Here is a 24,048-nt window from a genome sequence, read left to right as displayed (position 1 = left end):
TATACCATCACAATCATACTCACACAATGATGTGTTGTGCCCAATTCCATGGGTCCCCACAAAAGTCAACAAAGGAGACAGAGACCCATATGTAAAAGCAAAGAGCCTTTATTTTAATCAAGTTTGCAGACTCGGTCTCTGCATGTCCAATGTATTAGAATATCTAAAGAGCCTGGATCTCAATTAGAATTGGGTTTTTATAGTAGTAAAGGTGGGGGTAAGGGATCTCTGAGGTTCAGGAACCCTTATTGGCTGACATTTGTCTAGGGGTGTCCTGGTTTAGTGCTGGCAGGTGTTTCTAGCTACAGTGCTTGGAATGCCAGGAATTTTCTTTAAATGATCTGCTCTTGGCTGGGGGTTGGCCTGCCAGGCATTGCTCTTGGCTGGGCGTCGGCCTGCCAGGCATTGTCTCAGGGTAAACTATTGAGACTCTAAGCTCCATTTAAATTTATCGATGAGCCGGGCAACGGTGGCGCACTCGGGAGGCAGAGGCAGGCGGATCTCTGTGAGTTCGAGACCAGCCTGGTCTACAAGAGCTAGTTCCAGGACAGGCTCCAAAGCCACAGAGAAACCCTGTCTCGGGGAAAAAAAAAAAATTTATCGATGGCCAGAGACCCAAGTGATAATAGTTGGAGGAAGTAAAGAACTTCTTTTCTGCCCAGACTTAGATTATTATGGCTGACCCTCACATGTACTCATACATGTGAATATACAACTCTGTCTGGATTTTATCTCTGAGTTTACAGAGGCTGAAAGAAGCTAAGAGTTGTTGTAGGATATTTGCTGGAAAAACATGCTTCTAGCTGTGGTGTGGCTCAGCCCTAGCATACACCTTTAATCTAAGAGTTTTGCTGCTTGAATATTGTAAACAGGATTAAGTAAAATCAACCATAGGTCAAGATGTGGAGCAAGCAACTAGTTGATAAGGAAAAATCCACAGAGAATAAGAGCATGTCGGGAGGCTGTAGAGAGAGGCACACAAGAAGTAGAAGGAGGGATATCTGGTTAGAGGAGCTTTTGTTTCAGATGACATAGGAGAATGTTCTTTCTGGGATGACGCTGAGGAGGATGGTCAACCGAGTGCTTTCCCCGCCTCTCTGAGCTAGTAGTTTTCACCACAGCATCTGGCTCCTGAGTCTTTAGAAACTTAGTTAAAAACAAAGAATCAAACCAAAAACCAAACAAACAAAAACAGAGGAGGAGCCTGACAGGAGAGTAGAGAAAGCCTCTCCCTCCTAAGTGCTGGAATTAAAGGTCTGCGCCACCACACCTGCCTGGCTATGATTCTGCAATACTATAGTGGTCTCGGACTTGTACCTTTCCCGGGATTAAAATTACACAAAGACCTAAACTCAGAGTATGAGTTCTCTAATGCCCTCCTGACTTTTTCTGCTTCCAGTGATTAGAATGAGGTACTCGGGCTTCAGACGTGTATGGAGACAAGCTTTATTAGATCAGGAAGCTAAATAAATAAATAGAATAAATTTAAAAATGGAAGGGATATGTGTGTGAAAGAATTGTGAGACATCCTTTGAATACCCAGGGAACCTTTCTCTGTTTTTTTGTTTGTTTGTTTTGTTTTTCTAGTTTATCTCATGTCATGAAAATGGGAATTTGTAGTAGTGGGGTGCACACCTTTAATCCCAGCACTAAGAAGGCAGAGGCAGGCAGATAGATTTCAAGGCCAGCCTGCTCTACTGAACAAGTTCCAGGACAACTAGAGCTACACAGAGAAACCTTATCTTTTTTTTTTTTTTTTTTTGCTTTTTCGAGACAGGGTTTCTCTGTGGTTTTGGAGCCTGTCCTGGAACTAGCTCTTGTAGACCAGGCTGGTCTCGAACTCACAGAGATCCGCCTGCCTCTGCCTCCCAAGTGCTGGGATTAAAGGCGTGCGCCACCACCGCCCGGCCAGAGAAACCTTATCTTGAAAAACCAAACCAAACAAACAAACAAAGACCCAAAAAGATAAAACTCAGCTGTTAAAAAAAAATAATAAAAAGGGGCAGCTCCGCAGGTGCAAAGAAATCCAATTAGGTCAATCAAACCAAATCAAAATGCTCATCGTTTTTATTGAGTTCGGTGCTCTCGGGTGGCCAAGCACATGGTGAAGGGACAGGAGAGCGGGAAGCCCATGCAAACCCGGATCCACGTGTTTCTCCTTTGGAAACCCACTTAAATACCCTGTGAAAGTATGCTGGGATTTGGAGTCCAGACTAAAGCAACTCCCATGCCAGGGGCGCTGGGATGGATGCCAGGGGCTGGAGGCTATGGTCCAGACTTAACAGCCAAAAAACAAAACAAACAAAAAAGACAAAAAAAAAAAAAAAAAAGGAAAATGGACATTTTTTTCTGAATATATATATTTTACAGACAGGGTTTCTCTATGTAAAAGACTTAGCTATCGTGGAAATTGCTCTATAGACCAGGTCTCGAAATCACAGAGATCCACCTGCCGCTGCCTCCCAAGTGCTGGGATTAAAGGTGTGCCTGCCCGACCATTTTATATTCTTGAGTTTAGAAAAATCAGACTTGTCAGAAGTTTTAGTAGAATAAGTGAGAAGATGTTTAGAGGCTACATTTGTCTTCCTGTAATTGTTGAGGTGTGTTTCTATTGCTATTGGCTTTCTCATCCTTCTTGAAAAGATAGGACTTCTCCCCTGTGTGTGTCCTCTGGTGACGGATGAGGACTGACTTCCGTGTAAATCCCCGCCCACACTCCCTGCAAACATAGGGCTTCTCCCCTGTGTGTGTCCTCTGGTGACGGATGAGGACTGACTTCTGTGTAAAGCCCCGCCCACACTCCCTGCAAACATAGGGCTTCTCCCCTGTGTGTGTCCTCTGGTGACGGATGAGGACTGACTTCACTGTAAAGCCCCGCCCACACTCCCTGCAAACATAGGGCTTCTCCCCTGTGTGTGTCCTCTGGTGACGGATGAGGACTGACTTCACTGTAAAGCCCCGCCCACACTCCCTGCAAACATAGGGCTTCTCCCCTGTGTGTGTCCTCTGGTGATGGATGAGGACTGACTTCTGTGTAAATCCCCGCCCACACTCCCTGCAAACATAGGGCTTCTCCCCTGTGTGTGTCCTCTGGTGATGGATGAGGTGTGACTTCTGTGTAAAGCCCCGCCCACACTCCCTGCAAACATAGGGCTTCTCCCCTGTGTGTATCCTCTGGTGATGGATGAGGTGTGACTTCTGTGTAAAGCCCCGCCCACACTCCCTGCAAACATAGGGCTTCTCCCCTGTGTGTGTCCTCTGGTGACGGATGAGGACTGACTTCTGTGTAAAGCCCCGCCCACACTCCCTGCAAACATAGGGCTTCTCCCCTGTGTGTGTTCTCTGGTGACGGATGAGGTGTGACTTCTCTGTAAAGCCCTGCCCACACTCCCTGCAAACATAGGGCTTCTCCCCTCTGTGTGTCCTCTGTTGCTCATTGACATTTGACTTATCACTGAAACATTGCCCATGTTCTCCTTCAACTCTTGAGATTTCTGATCCAATAAATGATCTGACTGCATCCTCTGTATTTGTTTTCTGCTCTGTTCTGAGCTCTTCTTCCATAGTTTTCTTACTTTCCTCAGATCTCATTTTTCCTTTAAGTGTGCTGGGAAAGGCTGTTGAAATCTGTCTTGTCCATTTATGCATGGGTTTGGACTTTCCTTTGACATCTTGACTTCTGACCTTGTCATTTTTGTTGTGTGAATAAAAATGTTGCTGTTCCTGAAGCTGATCTGGACTGCGATCCCCTGGTTTGGAGTTTATCTTTGCAGATGCTCCTGAGAAGATTTGAGTGCGATGATTCCATTGCACATGCTGACTAAGGAATTTTGGACTTGAGAAGGCCAAAGAGCACAAAAGACAAGGATGGATCTCTGTCCCTAATTCTGCGAAAAGATGAAGTTTTTGGTTAGAGTGAACATAATAAACTGCCTATGCATCTGATTTTTTTTATTTTTTTTTTTTATTTTTTATTTTTTTGTGGTCAAGCCTATCCCACTACTCAGTCTGCATGTGTTAACAACACAAACTCTGCTGGGTTTGATGGTTCATGACTGATCACTTTCAGTTCAAGGACAACCTGGGGTTAGCTATTGGGTGAAATTTTGTTTTAAGACAAACAACAGCCAACACAAATTGTCTCCCATCAGGTGCAAATTGTGAGGGCATTCCCTTATTCCATATTCTACATCTTTTACAGAAATTTATAAAAGGTAACATTACATGTCAGCCAGACTATGCAGACTACAGTCCTCCAAGTAGGATCAGAGGCAGTTTTACTTCTGGTCTAAATGGTGCAGTAATGTAGGTGGGTCTTCTTTCTATGTGTTGCTTTCATTGGTTAATTAATAAAAAAAACTGCTTGGGCCTGATAGGTCAGAACATAGGTGGGTGGAGTAGACGGAACAGAATGCTGGGAGGAAGAAGGCAGTGAGGCAGATGCCATAGCTCTCGTCTCCGAGATGGACGCAGGTTAGAATATTCCCAGTAAGCCACCACCTTGTGGTGCTACACACATTAATAGAAATGGGTTAATCAAGATGTGAGAGTTAGCCAGTAATAGGCTAGAGCTATGGGCCAGGCAGTGTTTAAATGAATACAATTTGTGTGTTGTTATTTCGGGTGTAAAGCTAGCAGTGCAGGAGCTGGGTGGGATGAAAAGCAGGTCTGCTCGCCTCATCACTACAGTGCAGCACTGAGCATGCCCTACAAATGACAAGTGTCTTCTACATCCTACCTTACCCCGTTTCACTTACTTAGATCCCTAAGCACCTTTCCCCATGCATTCTCCCCACCTACTTCATTCTATTGAGACACAGTAACACTTCCTGACTTAGGTGGAATTTCCTTTCATGGTTTTTCCTAAGAAGGGAAAAGGATGTATGCGTTAAACTGGAGTTCATCCGGGTAGAAGATTGACATCTGTGGGCAAGTGGGTAGATAGAAGCAACACAAGTGAATTTGAAATTGTTTTCTCATTCAAAAATACATATTCAACTGGGAAGTCTCATGAAGTAGAATTCAGGTTAGAGAAGGCAGAATGTGTTGGATCCTATTGAATAAAAAACCCTGACTTCTGCTGCCACAGCTTGGCTATAAATTGTCTTTCTCAGTAATCCACAAATCTTAAAATGAAAGTTAATGGTTTCCCTCAGGCTTCATGCTCATTTCATTTACTCTTAGCCCTCTTCGAATATAACATAAAATCCCGTTTCAAAATATATCCTTAGTCAAATACTATTAGACACACAACTCTTTGTATGCAGTCCTCCTTCCCCCACATCTCCGGAGACTGAAGCAATTGCTAAGGTGACTGCACACTGCATTATATTTTAGAAAATCAGCCAAAGCATCATTTTAGAATGGAGAACTGAAAACCCCACATTTCATTCTCCACTGTCCTGGAACCAGTCACAAGTGATAAGCTCTACATTAACAGGTTTATGTGTATTTCTCTGTCATCTACTTCCTTCCATTAAGTGTTTTCAGCCTGTTCTCAAAAGTCCAAACCTTTCATGCATTGAGCCAGTTACAACAGCTACTTTCTCTGTGAGACCGTTTTGACCAACTGTTTGTTCCTCCCAAATGTTATCTTCCTTCAGTATCCTTTATATTCACCCCTACTCCACAGGTTTCTAAACAGTTTTCCTGGATTACTTTTCTTCAAAGCCAGAGTCAGTTCCTGACTCTGCACAGATCTGTACAAGTATGCATTCTTCCCTAGCTTGTGAGTCAGCTTCCAAAGAGCTGGCATTCAAATCATTTTGTTAATTTTATATTTTTTTATCTCCTAACATAAAACCACAATTTACTTGACAACTAATTGATATAATACATGATGACATATTCATATTATTTACCAATAAGAAGGAAATTAAAATAACAAAAAGGACCAGAATAAACCAGTTCAATAAAAGAGTTGGTGGGTACTTGAGAACTTTTCTTCTTTTGCCTATAATCTTTTTTTTTTTTTTTTTTTTGGTTTTTCGAGACAGGGTTTCTCTGTGGTTTTGGAGCCTGTCCTGGAACTAGCTCTTGTAGACCAGGCTGGTCTCGAACTCACAAAGATCCGCCTACCTCTGCCTCCCAAGTGCTGGGATTAAAGGTGTGCGCCATCACCGCCTGGCTTTGCCTCTAATCTTAAAGTCATTGAAGTAAGAGAGTCAGATATGTATGAATAAAGTGTCAGTATAAACCTAGCCTCAAAACGATGACAAAACCTAGAAAGGGTCAGTGCATGAATCTGTTTCTACAAATCCTCATGAAGTTGTTTCCAAGATGGTTAAAACAGCTGTTAGAACATCTCAAAGAGACAGCAGAAGAAATCTTTAGCTGAGATCAACCAGGAGCAGAATTAAGGCCATGAAAGAAGGTAGTAGATTTTTGATGCCAAAGAGGAATTGAAGGAGAGCCTCCTGCAGCCAACCACCAGTTGAGTGTTCACCAGTAAATGGTGAAACTGACTTATTAGCTAGCAACTGACTCTTGTAGAATCTGAATATTTTAGAAACTTGACTAAAGTCTCTTTACTATTGGCTGAGCATATACTGTCTTCAGACGCTGTGAGCAAGCATAAAAAGACTTCTGAGAGGCAGGTCTGTGTAAAAGATCTTCATTCAGTAAGGCATATGGAAATCTCAAGGTTGCAGCAGGTCTCCCAGTCCTACTTCTAAGGGATGTGGGAGCAACATTCCAAGAACCAGCAGAGATTTCGTGCTTGTAGAAAACATATTAATGACTGTTCTTCATTGCCTTCGGGCAGACTTCAAGTTGATGTCACATTCAGGAGAAACAGTAACATATCAGATGACTCCCTTAGTCTTTCACCAGGCAACTCCCACCTTTGCTGAAGAGCTCAACTCACAGACAAATGATGCCAAGCCCCTGCACATAAAGCTGTCACCCAAACTTATGGCCAGGAAAAAAAATAACAGAGGAGAGAGATTGCTTCATAATGTTCCTATTAAGGGCAATAACCTTCTGTTGAATGCTTCTTGCAAAGTGGAAATGACCCAAATGTTAAAGATCATGTGGGATGGACACCATTGTATGAAACCTGCAGTCATGGTCACTCAAAAGTAGTGGAATTGCTGCTCCAGCATAACACTTTGGTGACTACCACTTGGCTATCAGAAAAACTTATCATTCCATGATGCAAAAAGAATGGGAAGATGGATACTGTCCTGTGGTGTCTCCAGGAATGCTGCTGACATATTTGGTATGTGGCCCATGGGTTATACAGACTGTCTTAGTCACTGTTCTATTGCTGTGAAGAGAGACCATGACTCTTATAGAAGAAAGTATTTAATTGGCAGGCTGACTTACAGTTTTAGAGGTTAGTACAGATGATGTGGGATGTCATTCTGTATATGTGTTGCTTTTATTGTTTAATGAATAAAGTTACTTTGGCCTAAGGCATGGAAGAATACAGCTAGGATGGAAGAGAGTGTCTATATATAAGAGAGTATGTAAGTATATATAGAAAGTATATAAGTATATATAAGAGAGTAGGCAGAGTCCAGGAGATGCCATGTAGCTGCCCAAGGAGACAGACACCAGACCCTTACCAGTAAGTCACAACTTTGTGCCAATACACAGATGAATGGAAATGAGTTAATTTACTATGTTGAGTTAGTTAATAAGAAGCCTGAGCCAATAGGTCAAGCAGTGTTGTAATTAATATAGTTTCTGTGTGATTATTTGGGTCTGGGCAGCCAGGAAATGAATAAACAGTCTCCTTTTACATATATTATCATGGTAGGGAGCATAGTGGCAGGCATGGCAAGCATGGTACTAGAGAAGCAGTTGAGGGCTACACCCTGATCCTCAGGCAGAGTGAAAGATACTGGGCCTCAAATGGGCTTGTGAAACCTCAAAGTCCATCCTCTCCCATGTGGGAGAATGGTTTGTATTCTGTCAATTATATTTTAAATAAACACTGATTGGCCAGTAGCCAGACAGGAAGTAGAGGCAGGTCAATTAGAACAGGAGAATTCTGGGAAGGAGGAAGCCCATTCCTCAGGGGTCCTGACCCGACCACAGAATAAGCAAGGTGTGACTGCCCTGCTGAATAAGGTTCTGAGCCACATGGCTAACACAGAGATAAGAATAATGGGTTATAAAAGTTATAAGAGCTAATAAGAAGCCTGAGCTAATGGGCCAATCAGTTTATATCTAATATAGACCTCTGTGTGATTTCTTTGGGACTTAATCATTACGGGAACTGGGCAGGACAGAAAACCTCAGTTAACACCCCCCAGTAACACACTTTCTCTAACAAGGCCACACTCCTAATCCTATCAAAGAGTTCCACTTCCTGATGACATTCAAATATGAGCCTGTGGGGGCCATTCTTATTCAAAACACCTCACAGACAATGTGTGATCATTATTGTTGCTACCAGAGAAGAATGAATCATTCTCAACTAACAAGTGATTGGCCATGAATTCTGGGCAGCAAAAGTATGGATGCTTACAGGCAATGAACTTGCTTCTGACCCTCAGAAAACTTGAGAAAGTTCGTAAGAAAAAAAAAGTGCTGAGTTTGACAGTACAGTATCGCATATAATTGTTCCTGATGATGAGACTCAAAGTACTATGCCGTGTTTGCTTGGGATTCTCAAATGGATGCTGGCTCCTAAAGTTTGATTGGGTGAAAGCCTGGCTGCAAAGTACATGGACAGAAGAAAAAGTACAAAGTTCCTGAAGATCCACAGAAGAACCAGCAACAGAAAGTCAGAGCTGTTTGATGGAGGCTACTTTCTCTGAAGAGGGAATCAAACATCGTCCAAACAGAACCATGTTCTTATGCTCATGACTACAGCAGGGCCAGCGTCCTCAGTAGAAGCCCAACTCTGACTGACACGACTCTGAAATGTCAATACAGTTGTGTGTCATGCCAATCCTGATTCTGATCATGGCTTCTGTACTAAATCCATCATCCATGAAGATCTGTTTCACTGTTGTCCAGAAAGGGGTTGGCAAGGAGGGCAAAGTCCGAATGGCTCCTTCTACCTGGCACATCAGCTGAGTAATAGCCTTTGAATTGCTTTCCTGGTATGAATGTCATACCAGGTGAATATTTTCATGTGAACATACAGTTTGTGGGAACCTAGCCTTTGGGATATATTTGATCATTCACATTCTTATGGATAGGTAGAACCATCCACACTTCCCCTCTCTTAATTACAAAATAAAACAATTGATTCTAGATTAGGAATTCATGTAGATATCTAAATTGCTTTTAAGGCTTTTTTTTTTCTCTTGAGGGAGGATGGGGCTCATTGGTAAAGTCTTCATGAGCCATGCATGAGGCACAGGGTTCCACACTGGGAACTACAAAGATGTTCTCTTTTGATTGATCATGTGTCCTAGTTAGGGTGGCTGTTGTTGTAATGAAACACCACGACCAAAACAACATGGGGAGGAAAGGATTTATTTCAGCTTAAACATCCAGGTAACAGTCCATCACTGAGGGAAGTTGAAGCAGGAACCTATAGGTAGGAACTGATATAGAGGACTTGAGAGGAGGAGTGCTTACTGGCTTGCTCTATTTGGCTTGCTCAGCCTGTTTTCTTACAGAACCCAGGACCACCAGCTCATGGATGGCCCTACCCACAAAGGACTGGGCCCTCCTGCATCAGTCACTAATTAAGAAAATGCCCTACAGGCTAGCCTGCAGCCTGATCGTAGGGAGGCATTTTCTCAATTGAGGCTCCCTCCTCTGTGATGACTCTAGCTTGGGTCGAGTTGACATAAAACTAGCCAGCACATCATGTCTTTCAGTTTTATCAGCACCTATCAAAGATTAATAAGTGAGATGGTATTAGAACCACTTTCTACCTCTGTAAGTGTTCTATTATTAATTTAGCATCCTTTAGTAAACAGAATATAATCAGATAATTTATTCTGCCTTTGTTATGATAATAGAACATCTATCTAAATGTGTCATCATAGATGAAAAGTTCTATCTACAGTGATCTTTTTCTTACATTGTGTTTCAGTTCCTTATATTTTCTTGGATTTCCTTCATGTTTATTTATTTTTAAAATCTCGTGTATGTATTAGGAAGTCATGATTTGAACCACCGAATGGTAGTGGCAAAATCAGCAGTAAGCTCATGGTACATGCTTTCATTGTGTACATGTGTTGTCTACTGTGTATTTGTGCACACCTCTATTTTCTGTAACTTATTTTAGTGTTGTCATTTCTTAGAAGGTCTTACCAGTTTAGAAATTTGTCAAACATCAGTTTGTTAGATTAGCATCAATCCGTTTGGGGTAAATCTTTCTGCGCATTAGTAAAATATGTAAAGATTTAATCCCCTCTTTATTTGTTTTTCTTTTATTTCTTTCCCTCCCTTTTTCCTTTCCTCACTTTTATTTGTGATACTGGTTATAGAAGTCAGAGTCTTGTGCACGCTAGGCAATTACCTATCACAGAGCTATATCCGCAGCTAAGTTTTGATTTTTTTTTTAAGATTTATTTATTTATTAAGTATGCAGTGTTCTGGGATGTATGCCTTCATGCCACAAGAGGGCAGCAAATCTCATTGTAGATCGTTGTAAGCCACCATGTGGTTGCTGGGAATTGAACTCTGGACCTCTGGAAGAGCAAGCAGTCAGTAATCTTAACCTCTGAGCCATCTCTCCAGCCCCCTCTTTTCTTCTTTTGAAAGTAAGGGGTGGGGGCCTTACACATGCCAGGCAACACCCAATCCTGTATTTATTTTGACACAGTCTTGCTAAGTTAGTTATGTTGGTCTTGAAGTCACCCAGTTTTAATTTCTTTATAAAGTTTGGTGGGTAGGCAAAAGTTGGAGATTTTTCAATTTACAACATTTCACCATATCCTACAAAAGCCATGGAAGTAAATATAGAGGCATGAGTAAGAAGAACTTCCTCTTGATACTGACGTAGTCAAGGTGGGAGGGAACCACACTGGCAGCTTACCCTGTCTGTCCTACGTATTCTCATTGTGAGTGGACAGGAGCTATACTTCTAAGATGTTTTTAACGTAGAGGATTCTTTGATGAATCTCCCCAGAAATCAAAGTGTTTGTGCACTGATTTTTTAAGAAAGAAGAACTGAGAGAAGCACTGTTTTGTTGTCGGAGCAGAACAAGGCAGCTTGACAACCACTGGGTAGAAGTGCCTCAAATCAGAACATCATAGGATATGAAGTCAATCATTTCAAGTTTCACTTACTATAAAGTCTGAGATTCTGCTTGTCATTTGAAAATATACCTTGTGTTAACCCTCCTTGACATACTTACTGCTTTTTCATGTCAACAGATATATTATGTGAACACAATAGTATTTTCCTGATACTGGCTTTTCAAGGTGAACAGTTTTGAATGTCTACAGCTCTTTTCCCTGTTTGACTCACATTTCATTCTGAATCTGGGGTGGGGTGGGGTGGGTAACATCTGGATTAAGCCATGTAAAATCAGGAGATTTGAGTTGCAGTTTGTTGTTGTTTGCTTTTTGTTTTTATTTTTCCAAGACAGGGTTTCTCCCTGTAGTTCCAACTGTCCTAGAACTTGCTCTGTAAACCAGACTGGCCTTGAACTCACAGAGCTCTGCCTGCCTTTATCTCCCAAGTGTTGGGATTAAAGACATGATCCATCATTGTCTAGTGAGTTGTAGTTTTTGGGTTTTCAATTTATACTACCTCTGAGTAGGATAAATATGTTGTATCTAGGGTCTCATTTGTGGATGGGGTTTGTGTCTGTTCCTTGCTGTGGATTCCTGTTTCTAAAAATGACTTTGAAGAATCCTGTTCATGTTTAACTTTTCTTTCTTTTTTTTATTAATTTATTTAATTATTAAAGATTTCTGCCTCTTCCCCGCCACCACCTTCCATCCCCCCCCTTTTTTTAAATATTTATTTATTTATTTATTATGTATACAATATTCTGTCTGTGTGTATGCTTGCAGGCCAGCAGAGGGCACCAGACCCCATTACAGATGGTTGTGAGCCACCATGTGGTTGCTGGGAATTGAACTCAGGACCTTTGGAAGAGCAGGCAATGCTCTTAACCTCTGAGCCATCTCTCCAGCCCCTTCCTTCCTTCCTTCCTTCCTTCCTTCCTTCCTTCCTTCCTTCCTTCCTTCCTTCCTTCCTTCCTTCTTTCCTTCCTTTCTTCTCTCTCTTTCCTTTCATCCCTTCCTCCCTCCCCCTCTCTCTTTCTCTCTTTTCCTCTCTCTCTCTCTCTCTCTCTCTCTCTCTCTCTCTCTCTCTCTCTCTCTCTCTCTCTCTCTATCTCTCTCTCTCTCTCTCTTTGTTTCTGTCTCTTTTTCAAGATAGGGTTTCTCTATTTAGTCCAGGCTGTCCTGAACTCACTCTGTAGACCAGGCTGGCCTCAAACTCAGAGCTCCACCTGCCTCTGTCTCCCAAGGTCTAGGATTAAAAGTGTGCTTACATTTCATTTTCTTGCCTCACCCTGCCTTTCTCATTTCCCCGGCCCTTTTCGCTACTAGTATTACTGAGTGCCCTAGATGCTGATTTTTATGCAGTTTGTTTATGGTAAGCTTTTTAACACTTGAGGTGTGCCTCCTAGAGAAGTGCTTGAAATTTTCATTTTTCTCCAATGGATTTAAACTTCACTTTTGTTTACTATAAATAATTTAAAAAAGAGTTGAAACACAAAAATTTTCAAGGAAAATTCCTTCTTTTCTTTGTTTTCTTTTTAAGGAACCACAGCAGTGCCTACCTCTTCCTGTTGTGAGTCCTTTCTTCCTCTTGCTTCCCCACTGAATGCCCAGTTCCTGGCCGTACTCATCCCCATACCAGACCAGAAGCTCACAACCTGGTCTGATGACCCGGCAAGTTCGATAGAAGATCTGTCTATGGTACTGAAAGGCCACCAGGTTCTGCTCCTCATCATCCCGGGCACAGTTCACATACCTAGAGACAACAGGAAGGTTCCGTATCTGCGTCTAGCCCCTTAATCATGCTCCATACTTCCACGCTCCGATGTTCTCACTCTCCCACTCTCTTTTCAAAGACCCCTATGTTCTCACCTATCTCTTTCACAATGTTATGTACTTCCTGGCTCCAAGCCCTGCCACTCTGCCCCAGAGCCCTTTCTTTCCCCAAGAGCCCAGCTTTCAAAGCGATTTCAGACTTCTAACTTTACTGGTGACAAAGCAGTGACTGTTTGTTTCTCTAAACTCTAAATCTCCCAGTTTATACCTTAGAGCTTGGCACCAGTCATGTACTCTGTTTCTAGAATCTTACATTTCATCCTACACTGACTCCCAGTTTGTTTGAAAGTTCTCCCTGCTACCTGCCCAGTTTACCATAGAACCTGAGAGGTCTCTTAGCTGGACAACACAAAAAATAGGGCTAAAGATATGGCTCAGTTGGAGGAATTCCCGCCCATATTCACAAAACACAGGGCTCCAACCCCAGCACCACATAGAACTGGATATGGTGGTGCATGCCTATAATCTGGAAATGCAGTCAGGGAGATAAGAAATTTAATTAATCCTCTACTACATAGGGAGTTTAAGGAGAACCTATGTTACTTTGTCTTAAAAGGAAAGACAACAGAAAAACAGTAGTTTAATTAGACTTTCTATCTTCTAATCAAATAAGACTCACAGAAAAAGGCTGGGGTTGCCAGGCGGTGGTGGCGCACGCCTTTAATCCCAGCACTTGGGAGGCAGAGGCAGGCGGATCTCTGTGAGTTTGAGACCAGCCTGGTCTATAAGAGCTAGTTCCAGGACAGGCTCCAAAACCACAGAGAAACCCTGTCTCGAAAAACCAAAAAAAAAAAAAAAAAAAACCAGGCTGGGGCACACAGTATCTGAACCTACATCCTTACAGAACCCAGTACAGATGTCTTTGAAGCTAAGGACGTTTCCTGCCCTCACAGACAGAATGTCCTTTGTTATTTCAGCACTGTGTATTTCTCAAAAAAAAAAAAAAAATAGAAGACTTACAGTCAAACTTTTCTATAGTAAAATATCGATCTGCTCAAGTAATCAAATCTGTTTTCTGAACTGGAACACGAAATAAATGCTTCATAAATATTGAATAAATTATAAACCCAGTGTTTTCAATGAATGTAGGCTCATTAAAGTTTGCTCAGTATTCCAATTTTGCTGAGCAGATTTGTGCTTTGATAAAAGCTAATGATAGTATTAGTAACTTATTTTTTTTCCTTACTGTTAACAAAATGAAAAAATACTGTTCATAGAAGAGAAAAGCAGAGTATGAGAACCATAGAGCGAGTCATGATGGAAGAGAAAGGGACAAGTTTTGTGGGTGACAGCCTTTCTTGGAGCCCAGAGGTCTGCCGGCCTTACCTCATCCAGTTGGCTTGGGACTCATCCTGCCCATTCACATACTCATAGCAGTTTCTCCCCTTGGTGATCTGAGTTTCAGGAAAAAGATGTGTTAACAGTGAAATCATGTCACTCCACCCCCATCAGTGCTTCCTGAGCTCTGGACTCTGCCACTTACGGGGCCCCACATGATGCTTTGGATCCTGTGCACATCTGTTCTCTTTGTCTCTGTGCCACCCTATTCCTATTCATCCTCAGATCCTGAAGCAGGACCTCCATGATTGTACATAGACCATTCAGTACACAAAATTAGGCATGTGGCCCCTGTCCATGTCTTAGTATCTCATACCAGAAGCACAGGAAGGAAGTGGCGAGACAGAGGATGCATTTCTCACCAGCCAGGAGTAGCCACTATTGGCTGCCTCTTCATCGTCTGTGATCTGGCCTTTATAGGGGCCAAAGTGCAGGCCCACCGGCAGGTCTGACGCTTCATTCCATACTCCAAGTCCAGCCTCAGGGATGCTGGATGGACCAATTCTCAGTCCAGGGGGCAGACTGAGGACTGAGCGGTTGGGATGCCCCCCGTCCACCTCACTATCTTTTATAAATATAGGAAGCCCATGGTTGGGACAACTGTCGATGAAGAAATTCTGGCACTTCTCGCAATCTAAGATAAGAACAGCAGGGATTAGGGAAGGCATATGAACATTCCTGGATCTGAAGGTCTTCAGAAAGACCATGGCACCCATGTCATTTCCTCTCAGTTTGAACCTAAGTCACTTAATTTAACCAAATTAAATGTCGGTGTTTAATAGACGGACGTCCTGGGTGACCAGGAGCATGGCAGGGGGAAGACAGAGGGTGCGCACATGCAAACCCAAAACCACATTTTCCTTTTTTCAGCACAAGCCTAAATACCCAGTGGGAGTGGTGCTGTCCCTCCCCAGGGAGGGGTCAGCGCTTGACAGGCTGGGATGACACAGTCACTACAGTAGATATAATCTAGGCTCCAAATGACCAGATGAATCATACCAGGACATAGAAGCCTTCTACATGAGAAGGTCCTAATGGACACTTACAGAGGTAGTCATCGTCCTGGGGCTCGCTGACCTCTTCATAGGCCAGGTCCTTCCTCTCTCGCAGACTGTACATCTTCACTTCAGCCTTTTTTCTCCTTGGTTCTGGATTGGAGGACAAAGGAGAGTTAAAGTTTGTGGACCTGGAGCATTTATCCCTGTTTCTTCAGAAAATCTAAAATTTGGGTCTGGAGAGAAGATGGGTCAGCAGTTAAAGCACTTGCTGCTCTTGTAGAGAACCCAGGTTTGGTTACCAGCACCCACACAGTGGGGGCTCACAACCATCTATAACTCCAGCTCTAGGTAATCAAACACTCTCTTCTAGTCTCTGCAGGAATAAGGCATGTAAATGACACGCATACACATACAAAAATAAATATTTAAAATACTAAAATTTATTTTAAAAAATTTAAAAGAAAATGTGAAATTTATTGTATTAAAATTATCTTTTACCATTCTATATACTCTTATTTCACTTTAACTTTCTGTTTAAGAAGCTAAGTTTCTGTCTTCAACTGACTACAGATGCCTAATCTAATTTTTTGGCAGGAGTTTCAAGACAGGGTTTTTCTGTGTGCAGCTTTGGCTGTTCTGGAACTTGCTCTGTAGACCAGGCTCGCCTTGAACTCACAGAGACCTGCCTGCCTCTGCCTCCTGAGTGCTGGGATTAAAGGTCTGTGCCACCACCTCTCAGTGCCTAATCCAATTTTAATTTCTGAGTTTTCAGGTTTAATTTCTATATGCCCACATTTTTCTACTAAAAAACAGTTTATTCACATGTTGATTCATTTAGAAAATATTTATTGAGGGCACGCTGAAGATTAGGCATTGAACAAAGCCTGGGCACACAGCATTGTGAGAATTTGGTTCCTGTTGCCACAGAGAAGATTTACTGGATATTGCTGTGGAATAATCCTTCTGTACAGTATTAAAATGTATTGCTCTCATTGTTAATAAAAGCTGACTGATCAATAGCTAGGCAGGATTTTCGGGGCAGAGAGAATGCTGCTAAGAAGAGCGGAGCCAAAGGCATTACCACCCAGACACGAAGAAGAAACAGGAGGTGAAATATGAAAAAGAGGTAACATCATGTAATTGAATGTCATTAATATAAATTTTTAATTTATATTAATTAATATAAATTATATGAATATAAATTAATTAATGTAATATATTATTATATTAATATAAATGGATAAATTTAAGTTGCAAGAGTTAACTAGTAACAAGCCTGAGCTATTGACCAAGGATTTATAATTACTATTAAGTCTCCAGGTTGGTTATCTGGGAACTGGTTGGTGGGAAAGAAAAGTCTGCAAACAGACACTTTGCCTGGATCAGATATTTTATGCTTTACTTGCTGTTTTAAAGCATCACAGGAGCTACCATAGCTTTATTTCCACACATTAACACTCAGAAGGTCACAGATTACTGCTGTGGGATAATGTTCTTGTACACTATAAATATTTGTCACTCGTCTTAGTTTAATAAAATGCTGATTGGCCAGTAGCCAGGCAGGAAGTATAGGCGGGGCAACCAGGCTAGGAGAATTCTGCAAAGATGAAAGGCAGAGTCAGTCACCAGCCAGATGCAGAGGAAGCAAGATGAGAATGTCTTACTGATAAATGGTACCAAGCCATGTGCTAAACATAGATAAGAATTATGGGTTAATTTAAGTTGTAAGACTTAATTAATAATAAGCTTGAGCTAATAGGCTAAACAGTTTATAACTGATATAAGCATCTGTGTGTTTCTTTGGGACTGAATGGCTACAGGACCAGACAGGACAGAAACTTCCATCTCCATATTGCCCAAGCCCTGGTACCTCCTTGTGAATAACAGCCCAAGTGTATGCCTTTAAAATCAATGTCCTGGGCTGGAGAGATGGCTCAGAGGTTAAGAGCATTGCCTGCTCTTCCAAAGGTCCTGAGTTCAATTCCCAGCAACCACATGGTGGCTCACAACCATCTGTAATGAGGTCTGGTGCCCTCTTCTGGCCTTCAGGCATACACAGAGACAGAATATTGTATACATAATAAATGAATAAATATTTTAAAAAAAAAAAAGAAAACAAAAAAATAAAATCAATGTCCTGACACAGTGCTTAATAGCATTCCCACTCCCAAAGCTTAGACAAGACCAAGCTCAGAACTATCTGAAGTTCCTTACACAGACCATTCTAGACCATTCTCATCAACCTTCCTAGTTAACCTAGAGGGATTAAAGTTCCCAAATTATTTACTGTTACTTGGTTTTTGTCCAGAGGCATTTCCTTCTCCAGAAGAGGACACTGGTTTCTGGGCAAGTTCTGAACCACTTGTATCCAGCAAATTTTCTATTCCAGGCACTTTCTTCACATTAGATTCACTATTTAATGGCATTCCAGGTGCTTCCTTTAATTAGAGGCACATATAAAAACACAACAGGCATTTCTGTAGCTCTTTATGACTTTCCACATATTTTCAGGTGTTAATGTGTGACAAATCCTTGGACACGTGTGTGAACTGTCTGAATAAGAAAGAGAAAAAGAAGAACCTAAATGGCTGCAAATCTAGGGCAAGAGGCCATATCCTAGGTGCTCTCCATTCAGGCTTCTTTCAGGCTGGAGGGAGGATACTTTGGAAGGCTAGCTGGAAAGCCAACGAAGTTGGTGAATGAAGAGATCAAGTCTTACAGAGAGAAATAGGGCATAAAGCAGGAGATACTTGACGAGACGTGAAATGTAGAAAACGAAGGAAAGGTAAAACAGGCCTGTAAACAAGCGTAACTCTGGGAATAGAGTGAAGAGAGGCTCAGCAGAAATGTACTTATATAACTAAGTGATGCTGAAATTGCAAAGTGGCGTGTTGGAAGTAGCTGACTCTGGAATTAGGTTGTTTGAGACAGGGTCTCATTTTGTAGGCTGGTCTCAAACTCACAGGATTCCTCCTACCTCAGCCATTCAAGTGTTTGGACCACAGATCTGAGCCATCATGATTAGGTTGACTCTAGAATTAGATTAATTAGTTCTTGCACTAATTTTTCCAGAAAATTCACTAATTTTCTCAATCATAAATGTGTATGCACACTAATTGTTCATTTTAAAGATTTATTTTCATTTCCGTGTGTGTGTGTGTGTGTGTGCGTGCGTGCATGCGTGCGTGTATATGTGGAGTGTGAGGTTCTGTCAGGGTCAGAAAAGGGCATTCAATATCTTGGAGTTGGAGCTAATTGCAGCTTTGAACTGCCCTGCTGGAAACCAAACGCAGGACCTCTAGAAGAACAAGAAGTGCTATTAACATTGAGCCTTCTCTCCAGCCTCCATAATGCTAATTCTTTTTGCGATACTGAATAGAACACGTGCAATTGAATACAATATTAATGTGAGATTAATGGTTTTTCTCATAATCTCTCCCACAGATGACATTTCAATGGAATAATGTACACCTTATATGGAAGTCTTACATCATTTTCTCTTTCAGGACTCACTATATCATTGTGTACCCATGGCTGACCTGGGACTCCTTATGTAGACTAAGCTGGCATCAAAATCACAGGAGTCCTTCTGACACTGTTTCCCACATAATTATGGGTATGCACCACCATACCTGATTAAGTCATTTTCTTTTTTTTTAAAATTTACTTGTTTTTATTTTCTGTGGATTCTTATGTCTATGTGAGGGTGTTGGATCCCCTGGAACTGGGGTTACAGACGGTTTTGAACTGCCATGATGATGCTGGGAATTGAACCTGGGACCTCTGGAAGAGCAGGCGATGCTTTTAACCACTGAACCATCTTTCCAGCCCCTTAAGTCATTTTTTTTTAATTTGTGTACCTATTGCTGCCAAACTTCAATATTATTACGGCTGAGAGCTGCTCTTTCTTATCAGAATGAGTCTCTATGAGGAGAGGATCACATCCCCTTTATCTGTGGCATCCAAAGTAAAATCCTCTTCATATCTGTAAACTACCCTTAGAGTATATTTGTGTATTTCCCACTTTGACATAGCACTAAGACACCAAGGTAGAAGCACTCAGGTGCGTGCCGTGAAATGGCTAACGCTATGACTTTACCAAGTTGTAAAGAGCTTGTGCATGCTTTAGAGAAAGAATTCTGAAATTGACTGCACCCCTACTTGCTATGATCTTAGGCATTATTCCCGGACATTTCAATTCCTTATCTATACAGTAGTTATAACTTACTCCCTGTCTCAAAGGGTTTGCTAATTTAAAATGTTTACAATCTCAAATATTGTGAAAATAAAACAAGTCCAGTTGCTATTGTTGACATTCTTATTGATTTAAATGATGATGAGAGCAGATGCAGAGGAGACTAGGAAGCAGCAGTTCCCAGGGTGCTCTAAGCCTTTTCTCTTATCTGTGCTTAGATCCACGAGGAAAGTTTTATTGTGTGTAGGATTTGGAGAGGACTTACCTTCTGCTGTTTAGTGTGCTTCACTCGGAAAGGCACCCAAGGAGGATTAACTGAAAAGTGATGAGAAATCACTGTTTTGGTTTTGATGCTTATTTTTACACGTGGGATACTCAGCAAGAACAGAGAATAATTGAATGAAGACTTCAAGGAGGACCCATGGGTGATATGGAAATTGGTTTAGAAATATTATTAACCCTATTTTCTATTGGGGGCATTGCTGATTTTTTTTCAGTTTATTCAAAAATAGACAAAACTCATCTCCTCTTTGTGTTCATAAGATATCTATTGCATTTATGTTCAAGTAAATAAGTAAATAGACCTGAGAAGAAGAAGAAAAAAAACTGAATAAAGCAAGAACAAGAAGAAATTAAGTACACATAAAAAAGTCATGCAGTCAAAGGTCATTTTCATTATCATCCTCAACAGTGAAAAGTTGGAAATCTTTCCTCTATGGTTACAGCAGGCATCAAAGATTCCCATTCTTGCTATCTCTCCTTAACATAATACCAACAATCCTGGTTAGAATACGTAGGCTAAAAAAAGAAAGAAAAAAAGAGAGAAATACAAGTCAAAGCAAGGTGCCTTTAATCCCACTCGGGAGGCAGAGGCAAGCGAAACTCTACGAGTTCAAGGCCAGCCTGATCTACAAAGTTCCAGGAGAGTCAGGGCTGTTACACAGAGAAACCCTGCCTCGGGAAAAAAAAAAAAACATACAAGTTGTCAGGTGGTGGTGGTGCACACCTTTAATCTCAGCAGTCGGGAGGCAGACGCAGGCAGATTTCTGTGGTTTCAAGGCCAGTCCAATCTACAAAGTAAGTTCCAGGACAGACTCCAAAGCTACACAGAGAAACCCTGTCTTGAAAAACCAAAACCAAAACCCAAAAAAAAAAAAAAAAAAAAAAAAAAAAAAAAAAAAAAAGAGAGAGAGAGAGAGAAAGAAATAAAAAATAAAAAAGGAAGAAATACAAGTCATCTTAACCTGAAAAGAAAGAAGTAATTTTATAAATTACATTGTCTTTTGTCGTTTATACAGAAATCCCTTAAGGTTCCACTAAGAATTGAAGGATGTAAAATAAACACTTAAAAATCAGTTGTGTTTTTATACACACACAATAACAATAAACAATCCAGGGAGGAGAAAAATTTAAAAGCACATCTAAAAGGTTAAAAAAAATAAAATATTTAGTCGTAAATTTAGCCAAGATTTAAAATATTTAGACACCAAAAATAATAAAACATTACTAAAAGAAATTAAAGACTCAAATAAACAGAAGAATAGCCTGTGTTCATGGCTTATAAAACAATATTACAAAAGTTTCTATTACCTCAAATGACCTACAGATTAAATGTATTCATTACCAAAATGCCAATGTCATATTTTGCTGAATTAAGAAAATATCAAAATTTGGGGCTAGAGAGATGGCTCAGAGGTTAAGAGCACTGATTGCTCTTCCAGAGGTCCCGAGTTCAATTCCCAGCAACCACATGGTGGCTCACAACCACCTGTAATGAGATCTGGTGCCCTCTTCTGGCATGCAAGCATAATATACATAATAAATAAAATCTCTTTTTAAAAAAGAAAATATCAAAGTTAATATAGGATCTTAAGGGAATCAGAACAGCCCAGGGTATCATGAAAAAGAACAAAGCTTAAGAAAACTCAACGTGGGTTTAAGAACCACAGTTAAGGCATGATACTATCTATAGAATCATTAGAAGAAAACTAGACAAAAATCTTCATAACATTGGAAATGTAACTGATTTCCTGGATATAATACCAAAAACATAAACAGAAACAAAGATTACATTAATCTTAACATCAAACGAAACAACTGAATGAAAAGATAACCTAATGACTAGAAGAAAGTATTTGCAAAGACTATTTATAATAAGGGGTTAATTTCTAGAATACATAAAGGACTCCTACAACTCAACAACAACAAAATCAACACAAAATAACTTAAAAATAGATGATTAGATTCGTTTGATTTTTCCAAATCAACTATTTTTGTATATAAGTTCTATTTCCTAATATTATATTTGGAAGTTAATTACAATAAGGTGACCCCTGGGAATGGTCCCACGATAACATTGGTTCTTTCCTAGGTAGGAAGAGATGCTTCTCACTTCTACCAGCCACGAACACACAGAGTTCATGTGAACATACAACGAAGATCCCCTACTCACAGAAGGAAGTCCTTGTTGAAACCTGACCAGGGTGGCACCCTCATGTCGGGTTTCTGGCCTCCAGAACAGCAAGAAATATATTTCTACTTAAAAACTTAGTTAGTGCCTGATGGTTTGTCATGGCAGCTTCAGCTGACTAATTAATACAACGACAAAAGGATTTGAACACACACTTCTACAGATCCCTAAGAGGTCAACAAGCATAGAGAAAGGTGATCAACACAACTGATCATTGGGGAAAGGAAAATTAAAATCCCAGTGACATATCTTTACTCTTCAGGATGTTTACTTATTAAAAAAAAAAAAGCTCACAAGAAGGAATGGCAAGGACGAGGACAAATATAAAATGGTGCAGCTCTCATAAATCGTAAGTCCCTCCAAAATTAAAGTAGAATTACTTTATGATTCAATCTGATTTCTTTATGTAGATACAAAAAGTGAAAAGATCTTGAACATTTTCACATCCATGGTCATATAAGCATTATTCATAATGAGCAAGAAATAGACTAGACACTAGGTCAGGAGCTTGTGCTAACTTTCTGGGTTTGACATTTCTTGTTGATGCCCAGATTTGTATATATGTCATGCTTATTGTATATATAAATAGTACACAATTTCCAGATATTTTAAAATGTATAGGGATAGCTTCTTACTATATTTTGCCTTGTATCTTGTTTGTTTGCTGACCTTTGAGTCTTGAGGGGGGAAAACATAGTTTTCAGAAGTTAGTTCTGAGACATTTCTGAAACCTAAATCTGGCCTTGGTTTCACATGGGTACCTCAATCCTCCTGACCCTCACCTTGCTGCTTGGGAGTCCATTCTTCATCAGAATCCTCACTGTCTTCTATCTGGGGCCTGATCGCTTGCCTTTGGTAACACATGAAAGCTGGTCTAGGGGCTTTGAGACCTGAAAAGAAGCAAAACGTTCCTCTTAAAAAAGGAAGCAGGCCCTAGAGGAAGGAACAAAAGAAACATCACAAGGCCCAGTGGGCTCTGGATTCACACACACACACACACACACACACACACACACACACACACCCAAAGCGTCCTCTAAGCTTGTCTCCATGGGAATTGGAGACTTGCTTTTTACCTAGGCTGATCTCAAGACTTCTCGTTACCTATAGAGACCAGCATTTTATAGTTCTTTTTCACGTTCCTATAGCGAATTTTCTCCCACTCTCCCATCGCTGCCCATTCTTCTTTGGAGAAGTATATGGAAATATCTTTGAACTCATCTTTGACCTGGAAGAAAAAATAAGAACAAAAAACAGAACGTGCAGGGCAGAGCATGGGGCCCCGGGGTGGTCTCAGCGATCAAATTTTCTTGCCATTCCCAGAAGCTCGTTTAAGCAAACGCTGGATGTTACTGTGATACAGCAGTTGCTGACGAGCCTGTTAGCCTCTCACATATCAGGACACCATCCTGTCACAGGAAAACCAGTGCGGTGGTGCAGGCCAGGAGTCTGTGGTCCCTCTGCACACACACCGCATGATACTTCCGGCTCTAGGACAACCTCGTACCTTGGGCTTCCACTCGAGTCTCGCTGCATCTCCCTCCTGACTATTCTCTTCCAGTTTGTGGGTGCTCATGGTTCAGGACATTTCCCTGGGTCCAGGCTCCTGTGATCCTACGAATGGAGAAGTAACCAAGGCTCATAGGCGAGTAGGGAGGCCCAGCAGCACAAGGGAAGTGTCTGGAGGCAGGAATCCATGCAAGCCAACACAGCTGGTTTTTGTTTGTTTGAGCCTCTATGGTCTAGGAAGGCACAGTGGATCTGGACTGAGCCTTAAACCCAGGAGCCGATCCCACTTCCGGGTTCGGGCCCGTGTTAGCATCTGCGGATTGGGGTTCCAGTCCCGCCCCTGCCACCAGGGCAGAGCACTTGCGCCTCTCTGACTGACATGCTGGGTCTGGAAGACCTGTTTTCACGTCAGTGGACTCGGAATCCTGGGGACACGGGGTTGGAGTCCCTCTGAGATCTGAGGGCCCTCTGGCTGGCTGAGATTTTTAGTTTAGGGCACCTCAGGTTGAGGGAATTGGGATCTGTAGGTGGGAGGAGTCTCTTGGGCTGTG

At 41.4% G+C, this 24,048-nt stretch overlaps 1 protein-coding gene across 1 annotated transcript; it reads right to left on the bottom strand.

Moving 5' to 3' along the window:
• Positions 1–3,761: 3,761 nt before the first annotated feature.
• Positions 3,762–23,576, bottom strand: LOC130863497 (histone-lysine N-methyltransferase PRDM9-like). Its single transcript, XM_057753536.1, is given in 11 exon segments — positions 3,762–3,881; positions 12,648–12,683; positions 12,685–12,907; positions 14,314–14,381; positions 14,688–14,959; positions 15,372–15,473; positions 17,617–17,761; positions 19,784–19,833; positions 22,771–22,878; positions 23,093–23,216; positions 23,496–23,576. Coding segments are annotated over 11 exon segments (1,329 nt in total).
• Positions 23,577–24,048: the final 472 nt, after the last annotated feature.

This window comes from Chionomys nivalis, chromosome 2 (assembly GCF_950005125.1).
Source record: "Chionomys nivalis chromosome 2, mChiNiv1.1, whole genome shotgun sequence".
Lineage (NCBI taxonomy): Eukaryota > Metazoa > Chordata > Mammalia > Rodentia > Cricetidae > Chionomys > Chionomys nivalis.
This window is presented reverse-complemented; position numbering and strand designations above follow the sequence as displayed.